The following is a 14,094-nucleotide window of genomic DNA, read 5'->3' as shown; positions in this document are numbered from 1 at the left end:
TACAACCTCCTCACAGTGAAAAGCAAGAACGAACTCACAAGAATCATCAAGCATGCAACCAAAATCACCGGTACCACTCAAACCCAAATCTTTACAGTCACGCAGTAAAAAGAAAAGCAGACTCCATCACTAAGGACCCTTCACACCCCCTTCACCACTTCAGGCAGCCGCTTTAGAGCACCTCTGGGAGAAAAAAAAGAAAAAAAAAAAAGAAAAAAAAAATACTGACAAAAACTCTTTCATTCTCTTTAAATAAGGCCAAATACACTGTCACTATTTTTTAATGCAGCTCTCCACACCTGTTCTTATTTATTTATGGAATTGTTTGTGTTTTAATGTAATTTTATGTGAGTCTTTCATGTATGTTTTATGTTGTTCTTGAGCCTCTAACCAAAGGCAATTTTCTGTCATGGCCTGGCCATATAATGGAATGGAATGTATAGGAAACTTTTTCTCCTATAAGTACTGCGCCCTTTTCTTTGTACCCCGACTTTCTCTCTAAGAGATAACCAGAGTGACACTATTGTACTCCTGCAAGCTTGTATTAAAACGTATTGTATATGTCTTCATATACTGAATTTTAGAGTTCTATACCCACCCAAATGTTTTAGGAAGAAAAGAGAATTTCTTCCACACTGTAAAAGTCTTCCTTGGCCTACCAGGCTGTTTGTGATTGCTGAGCTCACCAGTGTTTTTCTTCTTTTGGATGATGTTTCAAATTGTTGTCGCTGGCAAGCCTAAGGTTTTGGATATATTTATGGTAGTTTCTTTCTGATTTCTCAGCCCAATAATGGCTTCCTGACTTGCAGTGGCAACTCTTTGGTCTTCATGTTGACAGACACCAATAGCCTCCAAAAGAAAATGTAGGCTAGAATCAATACTAGACATTCACAGCTATTTTATGCCTGCACAAATGATGTGACAGATGTGGTGGAAGTCTAGGATTTACCACTCTGTACTTTAGCTCTTCGGAGGTAAGAATCAAGAAACAAGTCCTGAGTAGCCACAATATCTGAGTCCGGTATTTATTGCTTGCAAACAAGAGACAAGAGCGTAACAGCAGCCCAGCGTAGAACCGGGGGTCCGTTCAGCACAAGTCTCAAGAGACAATGATCAGGTTTGTCTTTTATACAGTTTGAACATATTGCCAGGCGCCTACAAGGCTATCGGCTGATGGCCTTGTGCTTACGTGAGAAAGGGCGGGAGAGAATGAACAATGGGGAGGCTTTCTTACTGATTAATCGCTGTTCAACATTTCACACCTATCGACAGGATGCGCCTGTCCCCCCATTATTGCTCTCTCCTACCACTCCCTCAGAGATCACCGCTGTTCATATGGTAAATCATACAGTGCTTCTCAGAACAATGGCTATAGAACTTTAGAGGTGTGGCAAGAGAAAATGTCATCACAGTAGTTACACAAGTTGTATCAGTCATATGAAAGTATATAACCTGAAAATAGTTCTATGAATGTATTTTCCATAACACAGAACACACCTGACAAACCAGAAACACCTGTCAAGCCAATTTTCCAATACTACTGGTTCCCTGAAATGGGGGGACTATGTATAAAAAGGGTTGTAATTTCTAAATGGTGAAACAAATCTTAACAAATTAAAGCTGAGAATCTCTACTTTAACCTCATAGTAATTGTTTGATTTAAAATCCAAACTGTTTGAGTATAGAGCTAAAAGATGACACAATGCTTCCTCTTTCCAATACTTATGGAGGGCACTGTATGTGAGAGTGACTTTAAGCATCAAGGCCAGTGCTGTCTCCCACTCCAGTCCCAAGCTCCTCCACTCCTCCTATCTATCTCCAAGGCCATGAAACACTGATTGTGGTGTTTACCACTGTCACCACTAGCCCTCTTTTGTCCAAGACAAACACAGATTAACCAGCAAAAAATTAGCATAGCATAGTTTTGCAGTCTAAACCCAACTGAGATGCGCTCACAGAACCTTTCAATTAACTGTTTTTTTGGGGAACACGCTTGAGCTATGCTAGCCTGATGCTAGTCTGATGCTAGCCTGATGCTAGGTGACACAGCAATTGCATTTTTTGTTTGCCTCTAGAATCTAATCTATTGTACTCAATTTATGATATCAACAATTGTATTCTATATATTATTATTATCATATTAGCTTTTTCATATCAATACATTCATGAATTCATGATAGCTGGATTTTATGAAGCATATTAATGAGATTGTAATGTCTCGTCCTGTTTCTTAGTTCATGTTTGTCTTTGTTTCATGTTATTCATTTATTGTTTCCTGTTTATTTTTGTGTTTTTGACTTTGCCTTTTTGCCTACCCCTTATCTGCCTGCCTTTTTCAACTGCCTACCTGTGTACCAAACCCTGCTTTGTCTACCCCCTTCCTGGATTATCTGCCTACCCATTGATTGCCTACCTGTGTACCAAACCTTTCTGAAAGTAAAGCCTATTCTATTGGATTTACGTTTTTGCCTCCTAGTCGTGCGTTTGAGTCCTTTGCCTGAGTACTCCTGCCATTACAGAGATAAATTAAATCCAATCACAAATGGTTAAGAGAGGAAGTGTGGGCGGTACCTGTGGGAGGATGGAGATGCGGAAGGACTGGTTACGGTTCTCACTCATCAGGTAGAGAGAGATGACAGGGAAGATATGCCACGGGGTGGTGCCAGCCTGCCAACATACCAGCTGCTCCCCCAGCCAGAAACCAGACGGAAACTGCTCTGTCTGATTGGGGGCGGGGGGTGACCAAATATTTAGCAAACAGAGAAACTAGACTAGAGAAAGGTGAAAAGAAAGATACGTTATAGACATGAAACCATTAACTGACATAAGACATTTAGGTGTAAGGTATGAAGAGGAACTCACAGAGGAGGCAGCCTCGATAGCCTTCACTGCAGCCTGAAACACTTTGCGAGGGAGCCGGAGGTTGGTGGTGCCGCTGTCCACAATGCTCTTATCATAGTTGTACTGAGAGAGAGAGAGAGAGAGAGAGAGAAAGAGAAGGGAAGGGGAGAGAGAGGACACACATTAGTATTCCCTCCCAAGCATTCTCTCTTCACAACACGTGTAGCTTCACATGCCGTTCTCTAGATTCTGACCTGTGAGCGAGGCTCAGTACACAATCAGTAACACAAGGTACATTGGTACAAGACCATTTATTGGTACAAGATCATGGTATATGACCACTTTTGGCTTTTTATTTGAAATAAATAATTTTCAAAGCAAACATGAAATCAAAGCCATTTTTGATGACCAAACAGCTAGATCATGGCTGATGATGGAGTGGATAACTGAAGAGAGGAAGCCACCTAAGACAATTGAGAAGCGCCATACAATATGTACTGTGTCTTACCTCTTTGCAGTCCATGTTGAGATTCTGGCCGTTGACCTCGATGCGCACAATGATGACCTCAAAGTACCACTCCCGCCGGATGGGTGTGTACCACAGGTCCCCGACGTAGAGGGAGGGGTCCTGCCCTCCGATGATCTAGAAAAACGCCAGTCACATGGTCACATGCTGGGCCCAATCATAAACATCATTATGTAGGGGCAGGCAGGCGGGCAGGCGGGCAGGCAGGCAGACAGGCAGGCAGGCAGGCAGGCAGAGCCTTGACTGGCAGACAGATAGACAGAGATACAGGCAGACAGACAGCAGACTGTCTCTCACCATGCTGCCCCCCACAGTGGCACTGCCCAGGCTGTAGTTCTTGGTGAACCCAGTGCCACATAGCTGCAGGGAGAACAGGTTGGGCACGGAGGTCTGCTTCACCAGGGAGTCAAAGAAGGGCTCTAGGGACTCACCAGGCTGAACCAGACAGAAGAGAGCGAGAAAGAGAGGGGGGGGTAGACTCAGAAAGAGAACCCAAATACAGATGGTCATATGGTCTGACACAGTATCTTTTGTCCCCCGCTCTCCCTCTCTCACCCGGGCAATCTCGGCATACGCCAGCCCCAGGATGCCCTCCCAGTTGGAGCCGTTGATGAAGAAGCGGTCGGACTGGGTGATGGCGGCGATGTTGGCACGCAGCGAGGTGTTGGGCCCGTGGGACACAGAAACCAGGTCCATGCCCAGCTCACCCTCCCAGCGCCCCTGGGTGTAGGGCACGTACACGCTGCTCCCCATGTCCCGGTACGAGTTAGACCTATGAACAGGAGGTGGAGGGAGAGGTGGTTACAGCACCAGCAGATCAGATCCCAGGCAAATACTGTATGTATTTAAAGATGGTCGTCTACAGGTGCTCAAACTATCAACTGTCTTTACATGCAAAAATACATTGCTAAAGGTCAGGCTAAGGTTTGTTGTTGATAGTTAGTTTGCTGAGCACTGTCTATCTGTAACAGTGGAGGCATAAATCGGAGGACGGGTTTGATGTGTCTGATACCATTCCTCATTCCATTTCATGCATTTACAATGAGCCCGTCTTCCGATTTCTACTTCCACCAACCTCCCCTGGCAGACACCCTCCAACAGCTCTGTTGTCTATGACAGGAGTAGGTTACTTAAGGTTTACTCACAGTGAGCGGTGGTAGTATCTGTGGAGGAAAGGGTGAGCAGCTGCTCCTACTGCAAAGTTACTGCTTCCTGTGTCGACCAGGATGTTCAGCTGATTCACACACAGAGAAAAGCAACCATTAGCACACTTAATAACAACCGTTATTACACTGTTAGTGTAACTAACATAACAGTTAGTACAGTTTATGCTATGCTTACAGCTATGCTTACACCAATCCAACGCTTTTAAATCCATGGGGTAGAGAGAACCAATGACCACCTCGGGGGGTAAACGGCAGAGTGTGCAGATGTTAAAAGTGCTGTTACGGTCCCTCTCCCTAACCTACCCTCTGGCACCACCTTGAGGACCCGGCGATCATCGCTGGAGCGTCCACCTCCCAGTCGGCAACGCACCTGCACCCGATCGTCAATCAGCACACCTGCGACCCATCCCCAATCAGCACCCTATAAGAACCCTGCCCAGTCTTCACTCCAGTGCCAGAACGTACTGTGTCCATGGTAACCTTCCCAGTAACCCGCATTACGCTTCGAGCCATTGATATCCTCCCGTGTTCCTTGTGTTTGTCTGTGTTTCACCGCATTCTCCTGTGCCCCTCCAGAACCATTGTCTTCCTCGGATTCCCCTCATCTACCTTCCACGGACCTAGCCCTTTCCTGTCTGATTACCCGTCTGCCTGCTCGACCCCTGCCTGTTTGACTACCCGTCTGCCTGCCGACCCCTGCCTGTCTGACTACCCGCCCGCCTGCCGAACCCTGGACCGACCCTTGACTACTCTCCCTTGGATTATCCTTCTCTCTCCCCTACCCCTCTCCCTATTACTTAGTTCTGGTTCTGGGCTTCGCGGGGTTCTACAGGCGGTTCATCCGGGGTTTCAGCCAGATGGCCACCCCACTGACCGCCCTCACCTCCACGCTCCGCCCGTACACCTGGACCTCGGAGGCGGAGGCCACCTTCTCGACTCTGAAGAGTCTGTTCACGGCGGCCCTGGTGCTCATCCACCCCGACCCATCCCGTCAGTTCTTTGTGGAGGTGGATGCGTCCGACACCGGCCTCGGTGCCATCCTTTCCAAGATGTCCGCGGAGGACCAGAAACTCCACTCCTGTGCTTACTTCTCCCAACGGCTGACACCAGTGGAGAGAAACTATGACGTGGCCAACCAGGAGCTGCTGGCAATATATGCAGCCTTGGTGGAGTGGAGACACTGGCTCGAGGGGGCCCAGCAACCTTTTGTGGTTTGGTCCGACCACAAGAACTTGACCTACATCCGGTCGGCCAAGAGACTCAACTCCCGCCAGGCACGCTGGGCCCTCTTCTTCACACGGTTTGAATTTACCATCTCCTACAAGTCAGGCTCCACTAACACCAAGGCCGATGCACTCTCCCGCCTGGCCCCGGAGGAGGTGGCTCCGTCCCCGGCACCATCCTTCCCCCCTCCCAAGTGGTTGGCGTCGTCACCTGGGCCATCGACTCAGGTCAGGGCTGCCCAGCATATTCACCCCAGCCCAGGAGGCGGACCCCCCAGATGTGTCTTCAGTCCCCCGTCAGCCCGATCCCGAGTCCTGGAGTGGGGGCACGGTAGTAAGTTTGCGTGTCACCCGGGAGTGGGCCGGACTCTATCGTTTATCCGCATTTCAGCCACTGAAAGAACATCTCCCTCTTTCTCTCTCTGTCCCTCTCTCCCATTCTCTCTGTATCACTCTTTCTTTTCCCCCTCTCCCCCTCTCTCTTCCTCCTTCTGTGAGATTATCACATTTTGCGCAGTCAGTCAGTCAAAGAGTGGAGCAGACAGGCAAGGCAGCCAGCATCTGGTGACCAAAACCAACCTGATCAATAATAGAATAGGTACTGTATGTGCTCTTTAAATATCCAGGACGGTTCTCTCAGAGCCTGAAGGACAAGGCCTGGAACCTCCAGCCTAAACATCCACACATGCATACACACACACACACATTTATACGACACAATACACCGTATGTGTATACATTTGCATATTATCCCAACAAAATAAACCTTTATCCTAGCATCATTACGAAAGTTAGACTGATTGACTTAATGCTGTCTGAACTCAACTCAGTCAGCCTCTTGTTCTGCTCCCTTCCCTACTCCCTGTGTCGAGTGTATTTTGGTGAGGAATACGCTGACTCCTCATAATTGATCTGTCCTGTCTGCTTCCTGCTTCACTTCACACACACACACACCACCGTCTAGCCCACGGTTGCATCCTGACACACACATGCACACGCACACACACACAAATCACCCGAGTCCCCTGGCCTGGAGTTGCACACATACACACGGCTGCATCCTGGCACACCAAGACTTCTCTACAAAAAAAAAATATATATCTTCTTCTAGCATTGTGACTGCCAATGGCCCCTGGTCTGAGCATTGATTACTTTATCTTATGACTGATGGATAGATGATTCACTTACTTAACACAGATTCTTGAGACTTCGGCGAAAACATGTCCCACTAAGAAAAGTGCTAATTCCGTTGAAAATGAATTAAAAAATTGTATTTAAAATAATCAGGGTTGATCATGTGAGAGTCTTTTGCATAAATGTAACATTTTTTCCATATGTTTGTTTTTAATTTGATAAATTATATGATTATATCATAGCCCAGTACCCACAAAACCAGTTGTGCTCAGACAAGAGATTCTCATTTCAATTTGATAAAAAACTGTGAAAAAAACATATGCCAGATGAAAGAGTAGAGTGAAAAACCTCTTTAAAACTAAAAGCAGTGAATTTTCAACAATATTTACTCTTACTTTGTGGTTGCTCAAAATGTGTCCCAAGTTTTTGTCAACACCATCAGATATTTATAAAAAAACAATAAAATCAGGCAACCACATGGTCAACTATATTAGTGAGGACCCCCTTTCCACCCTCCACATCTGCTAAATACAACAAGGTCAAACAAGCTCCTGTAAGTTTGCTATTTTATCAATAATTTGTACATATTTATTGATGTTGCTACTGTCACAACCATGACGTGTCAACACAGTCTCTTTTGTATAGAAATAATTATTTTAAATTATGACATAAATGTATGCATTTTAAGTAGAGGCCAGAGGCAGCTAGCAACAGAGGGAAAACAAGATGGCTCCTGTATACAACTCATGCATGTCATGTAAAAAAGTGTGTTTTTGTGAGACGTCAACACAGTCAGGTTTTCTGTCTGACGGTGGTGATACATAGTTTGACAGTGTTGACAAAAACATCCAAATCATCCTCAGTGGAGGTGGGAATACAATTTATGGTCACAATAAATAGTAATATGGCTTGTAATGTTTTATTAAACTCTTTATTTATAATACACATAATTTCTCCTTTACTTCTTCCACACACAGGCCTACAATATTTCCTTACTATATGTATCCCCAATGACTAAAACCATAAATGAATTTAGTTGCACCATTTCATAATAATTTCACCAAATTAAACATAATTAAATTCATAGTCTTAATTACTCATAGTAATTCCATTAAATTCTGACTTTCCTTTTATGTATTTTAGGAAGTTATGGCTAGGCAGCAGCTATCAGTAGAGGAGCGAACGAGAAGAAACAGGGAATACCAAAAAAAGCGGAGAGAGAAAATATATAGTGAGCCAGAGTTAAAGGAGGAATACCTGAGAAAGAAAAAGCAAAGATGGAAGAAGAGAGTAGAGGATGGGAAGCTAAAAACTATCAGTGATTTGAATGAAAGGGAAAAGAGGAGTAAGAGAAAGGTGTGGAAATGTTGACATTAAGAGTCAAGAGAGCTTAAGAGAAAGGGCCTAGAACGCCCTGATAGTCCATTGGATCAGACTATACAGGAGCCAGCTCGCAGTAGGCAGTCTATAGCTGGGGAAAGGGAAAGAAAGAAACCAAGAGCAAGATACTCGAGAGAGATGAAAGCTTTGAAAAACAAACTTCAAGAGATAATAAAAGATAGGAACAAACTGAAAAAGCGTTGGCGACGAGAGCAAACTAGAAATAAAAAAACACAAGAATCACCAAGAAAAAAAACAGAGCAGATGCTACAGGAAAGCAAACTCAAAAACCCCTCCATCAAAAAAACCCTGTTCTTCCACAACTCTCTCATTCAAGAATTTAATCCAAACAAAAATAATTTACAGTCGCCCTGCAAGTCTGCTCAAAAATCAAAGAACTTGACTCTGTCAGGCACGGTTCTAAAGAAATATCTCCTATTACACCTCACAAAGCAGTTCGGGCTGACATAGAACTGTGGGGGACATGCAGCGTTCGGCCTGTAGAGGGTGCTACAGGACCGTGGCCAAGGTGCGGAAGCGAGGCTTTGTCGCACACCTGTTGCGAATGAAGCCTCGTTAACGAATGGTTTAAGATGTGTGCCTCTGCTTTCAGAAGGAGGGTTGGAAAGCATCGACTGAAAAGTCGACGAGGGATTGGAGGACTGAAAAGTCAACCAGAACCAACGAATGATAAAAAGTGTTAATAAACGGGAATTACCCTTACCATACCTACTGAGTCTGCCTCTGTGTCAAGGACCCTGTTACAACAACACACTGCGAAAGGGAAGGACTACTGACAAAAAACCCACTTACATTCAAACAATAACCCAGATTGTTCAGGATTTCTACCATAATGCTGCACGAATGACGACTGACAAACAGGACACGATAACACGGAAGAAAATAAAGCATCAGAGAATGATTTTGACTGACACAATATTCAACCTCCACAGGGAGTTCATCAAAAAGGAACCAACTGTGAAACTCAGTTATTCATCCTTCTGTGCTTTACGTCCATTCTATGTCACAGCACCAAAACCATCAGATCAATGCCAATACCATGAAAATGCAACGCTGATGTTCGAGGTCTTAAGAGCATATGGTATTGTCAAGTCCAGCAAACTGGAGGATAGTTTTGAACTTGTGTGTTGTTCTTAGACAAGCGAGGCATGTCTTCTGCGCTCCTGCACCCGGTGTCTCCACAAGCACACACTTCCCACCCCACAGCAAGAGTTGACTGATGTTGAGTGGCAGCAATGGGAACGAGTTCAGGACCAAACAGCAGATGGAATTCACTACAATACAAGACTTGTGAAGCACAATGGCACACTGACAGAGCTCATCAAACTGTATGAAGACAAAATAAAGAGTGAAACAACAACACGTGTGCTTGGCTCAGAACCAGTCCAGGGAATACACGAGCATGATACAGAACTGCAATGAAAGCACTGTAATTGTGCATGTGGACTTTTCGGAGGCATGGAAATGCAAATATAGTTCTGACTACAGTCATGTAATTTTGGTCAGAACCTCCCACAGCTCAATCTGTACACTGGCATGTACTACACAAAAGAAGAGAAAGCAAGATTTTGTACAATATCAGAATCCAAGCGACAGGATGCTTCTGCCATTTGGACTCACATGGAACCAGTCCTCAGAAAATTTCCAAAAGTTGATATTCACTTTTGATCAGATGGCCCCAGCAAACAGTACAAAAACAAGAAGAACTTCTCCCTCCTCTGCAATGTCCCTCCAACACTAGGTTTCCAGAGAACAACCTGGAACTTCTTCGCCACTTCACATGGGAAGGGAGCTCCAGATGGCATTGGGGGAACTGTGAAAAGGACTGCAGACAACCTTGTACTACAGGGGAATGACATTGTGGATGGCAAGATCTTCCATGAGATGGTTGGGAGAAGCCTTTGCAGTACTAAGCTCTATCATATTGCTGAGGGTGACATGCATATGCATAAGACATATGATGCACTCCTTTCTCAACCACTAAAACCTATACCAGCAACAAGGTCACACCTCATATTATTCAGATCAGGTCACACCTTACGGAAACAGCATCCATTGCAGATCATTGTCATGTTTCTGCAGTGAGCCAGAGATGTGCCAGTGTTTTAGCCCAACAACATTTCAGTTAACTGAAAACACACATGCCAGGGTACAGGCTGAGGAGAATAATGGTCCTAACACAATGGGAAAGAACAGAGGGCCTTTGGCAATGTTGATGGAGGAAATGGAGCAGGAACCCCAGACTGGTCCTGACGGGACAATGACACATATACTGTATCTGCTGGTGTCATTAACTGTGGAGATTGGCTTGCAGTCATTTATGACCAAAATTGGTGGTTAGCAAAGGCTGCCACTGTGGATGTTCAAGTGGAGTTTTTCCACCCTCATGGGCCCAACACGCGCTTCCATCCAAAACCAGGTGGAAAAGATATGTGCTTCGCACCAATTGAAGATATACTGGTCAAACTGATGGAGCCATCATCACCGGGTCGTGCAAGCAGGATGAGGGAGATCTACCACCTGTCTGCTGAAGTCATGGACTTCATAGAGAAGGGGCATATTAATCGTCTACTTCCTGATAAAGCTGATTGAACGCTTTAGAAGATTTTCAAGCCCAGGATTTTTTTTTTTGTTCCTGGTGTGTTTTCTGATTTCTGCTTTTGCTTAAACATTGTAGTTGTACTGTAGTTTTTATTTTGCTGTTCACCATTGTTAATATTTACATTACATTTAGAAGGATAAAATGTACATGACAAATTGTTATTTGTTGGAATTGTTTGTTATAATTAGGCCACTGCCACCACCGTCAGATCTGTGTCACCACCGTCAGATGAAACTTTCTTTGTTTTAAATTAATATGCTTACAATCTGTTCCTCCAATGAAGTTGATTTATTAAAGTTATTGTCTTTTTAAAATTAAAAATTTGTTATTTTGTATATTTAATGCTCATGATAAATGTTGCATGATGTAAGAAGCGTTTTTAAAGTACATGTGAAATGGTTTAAAAAAATTAACAAAAGTGAATATTCAACATTTAACAACATACAGTATATGTGTACCTATGGTGTAGACACAATGATTCAAAAGCTCTAAATCTATATAAGACTAAATCAATAGGAATAATTAGCTTTTGTAGCTAATGTCTGACTGTGTTGACAAAAACTAAGTAATGACAGGAAAAACACACATTTTATGTAAAAAATACAAAATCAGGAGGTTGCACCGAAACATTGCTTGATTGCTGAGACCTTGTTCTATAAACATATAAGTTTAGATTTCTTAGCATTTAAACTAAATTATTTTCAAAATTAAAACCTGTTTTATCCAAATTCTCAAGAATCAGTGTTAAACAAATGTATTTGTTGTAAGTCGCTTTGGATAAAGGCGTCTGCTAAATGCCATAAATGTAAAATGTAAATGTAACTTCAGACCTGCTATGAACCTGCAAGCACTTCCTCTCGCTGGCAGAGTTGCTTCCTGTCCTTTTCACAGGAAAAGCTGATCATACAAAAATGATTTGTTGCTCTCTGCACAACAAACATCTCAAGGTTACAGTAACAGACTCTTGCCTACATGGACATTGTGCTTTTGCTGTATCATTGTCACAAAAGCTATAACAGGAGCAGGAATTCCAATCCTATCACACGTAATTCTGCTATACAGGTATTGGGCTGTACCTGAACCAGGGGACGCTGGTGGAGGTAGAAGTCAGAGAACGGGCTCATTGTAATGTGTGTGTGTGTGTGTACGCTCGTTTGGACGTTTGGGTCCCATTGTAATGCATGGGATGGACGTGTGTTTGATACCATTCCTGATTCTGTTCCATGCATTACAATGAGCCCGTCCTCCGATTTCTACCTCCACCAGCCTCCCCTGAACTGTACTTGAAGCAGCATGTGTAAATGTAAGTCAGTGGATGGTGGCCAGCGTTGGCTGGCTGGCTCATCATTATGGGGCACAATGGGACAAGTCCGAGGCAAGGCGACGGTGGTGCTGTCACCCGCTAATCCTTGTGACACAGCAGATGTCATACAAGGTCAATGATAAGAAAGAAAGAGATCGAGGCAGGGGATGAGAGAGAGAGAGAGAGAGAATTCCAATTACCTTCTGTGGAGGTGTACCCACTGCCATTTCCACGTAGTAACCCTGTCCTGATTTTCCGCGGAGGTTGTCGATCATGTCCACGAAACTGATGCCGCCCACGCCTCTCCGCCTCCGCCCTACCCTCGGGGACGGCTGCCGGGCCGCAGGCGGTTCGGATCTAGGTCCCTGCCGCAGTGGGACGCGGATGGCCAGTGAACCGGAGCTGTTTTGTTCAGCTTCGTTGGTGCCAAAGCTGACATCAACAAACAGGCCTAAAGTCGCCCATAACAACATCCAGCAAGGACAGAGTACCTCCATTCTGTAAAGCAAATACGCGTTATCTTAACTTTACCGTTCCATTTCAGTTTGACATCGTTAGAATTGCTGCGGAATTGTTCTTTAAAGCAACAAGATCAAGTGGAGATACTGCGCAGATTGACAGTTGCAGCCATATCAACTTAAAAGGGCTGACATGTATATCAAAAGACAGAGGAGACACATTTATCGGCAAATATTTTCTGTGCGTGTTTTTCTCCTCTGTATGATGTATTTAGCTGCTGCCGCATTGGGCGCTTTGCTTTGCGATCATGAACCTTGTCACTTTTGAAAAAACAAATAGGCTTAATAATTTATACAATCTTAGATAGCCCTCAACAATATGAAAAAAGGCTGAGGTCCGAACATCAACAATCCAGAAAGGCGCGTTTCCAGTCCGATCATCGCTCTTTCACCCGACCACAATCAAAATCACAGTCCGATAGGTGACACTTTATTTGTGTTCTCTAAACTCCAATAGTGGAACTCCGCCCATCTACTTCCGGTCAATGTAAATGTGTGTAAATGAGGATTTTTTCAAAATAACAGGACACAATATGCTAATCATCTTAACAAATATACAGTATATCAATCATAAACATATAATATTTGTTATAGTATTGCCCCAGAAGGGTTTGTAATTGTTCTTATATCCTAACTATTATTATGAAATGGTATTGCCCCAGAATAATGGCCTGTACAGAACTATTTTTCCAAGATTTCAATTCATCTTTGGTACCACTCCACTCTGGAACACTTCTAGAATGCATATCAGGTGAGTTTGAGTCTAAAGCGATGTCATTGCAAATGTTGCTGGCTATTTACTGCCGCCATACAGCTCAAAGTACCCAAACTGCACTGTGTAGGATATATATAATGGACTGTGCACTATCTATTTTTCAACAATTGCAATACATCTCTGGTACCACTCGACTCAAGAGCACCTCAGGTGAGTTTGAATCTAAAGCGATGCAGATTGGGCACTTTGCATTCTAGAAATGCTCCCGAGTAGAGTGGTACCAGAGATGTATTGAAATCTTTGAAAAATAGTTCTGTACAGTCCAGTTTATACAAATATAATAGGCATGTGAACAATAACTGTCATTAAATGTAATTCCACCAATATGTAAATTTTTAAAGCTCAAAATTACTTTTTAAAAATTGTATATACTTTCTCTTGGGTAATTTATGCTTATTTCTCGCGCTTTTATTTTGAAGCCGCGAAAACGGTCAAAAGCGAAACCGGAAGTCTTAATGCAGCTAGATTGATCCTATTAGAGCTCAGAGAACACAGATCTGTCTCCGCTACCTTGTCTCATTCACCGGCCTCCATCAATCCTGCATCCTCGTAAACTGAGAACGGAGCATCTCCCTGCAACCACCACCTCAGTCGGGAAATACAGC

At 43.9% G+C, this 14,094-nt stretch overlaps 1 protein-coding gene across 1 annotated transcript in view; it reads right to left on the bottom strand.

Annotated features, from left to right (window-relative positions):
* Positions 1-12,693, bottom strand: part of LOC310823781 (beta-secretase 1-like) — a gene marked incomplete at both ends in the record, with an annotated part of 37,991 nt that extends 25,298 nt beyond the window's left edge. Inside the window, 7 exons of the mRNA XM_083696630.1 lie at positions 2,572-2,721; positions 2,863-2,964; positions 3,350-3,484; positions 3,665-3,802; positions 3,923-4,139; positions 4,513-4,601; positions 12,397-12,693. Of these exons, the coding sequence (XP_083552756.1) occupies positions 2,572-2,721; positions 2,863-2,964; positions 3,350-3,484; positions 3,665-3,802; positions 3,923-4,139; positions 4,513-4,601; positions 12,397-12,693 (1,128 nt within the window). The remainder of the gene's footprint in view (positions 1-2,571; positions 2,722-2,862; positions 2,965-3,349; positions 3,485-3,664; positions 3,803-3,922; positions 4,140-4,512; positions 4,602-12,396) is intronic.
* Positions 12,694-14,094: the final 1,401 nt, after the last annotated feature.

The sequence above is a fragment of the Argentina silus genome, assembly GCF_951799395.1.
Source record: "Argentina silus genome assembly, chromosome: Y".
Lineage (NCBI taxonomy): Eukaryota > Metazoa > Chordata > Actinopteri > Argentiniformes > Argentinidae > Argentina > Argentina silus.
Note: the sequence above shows the minus strand (reverse complement) of the source record. Positions and strands in the feature narration are given on the sequence as shown.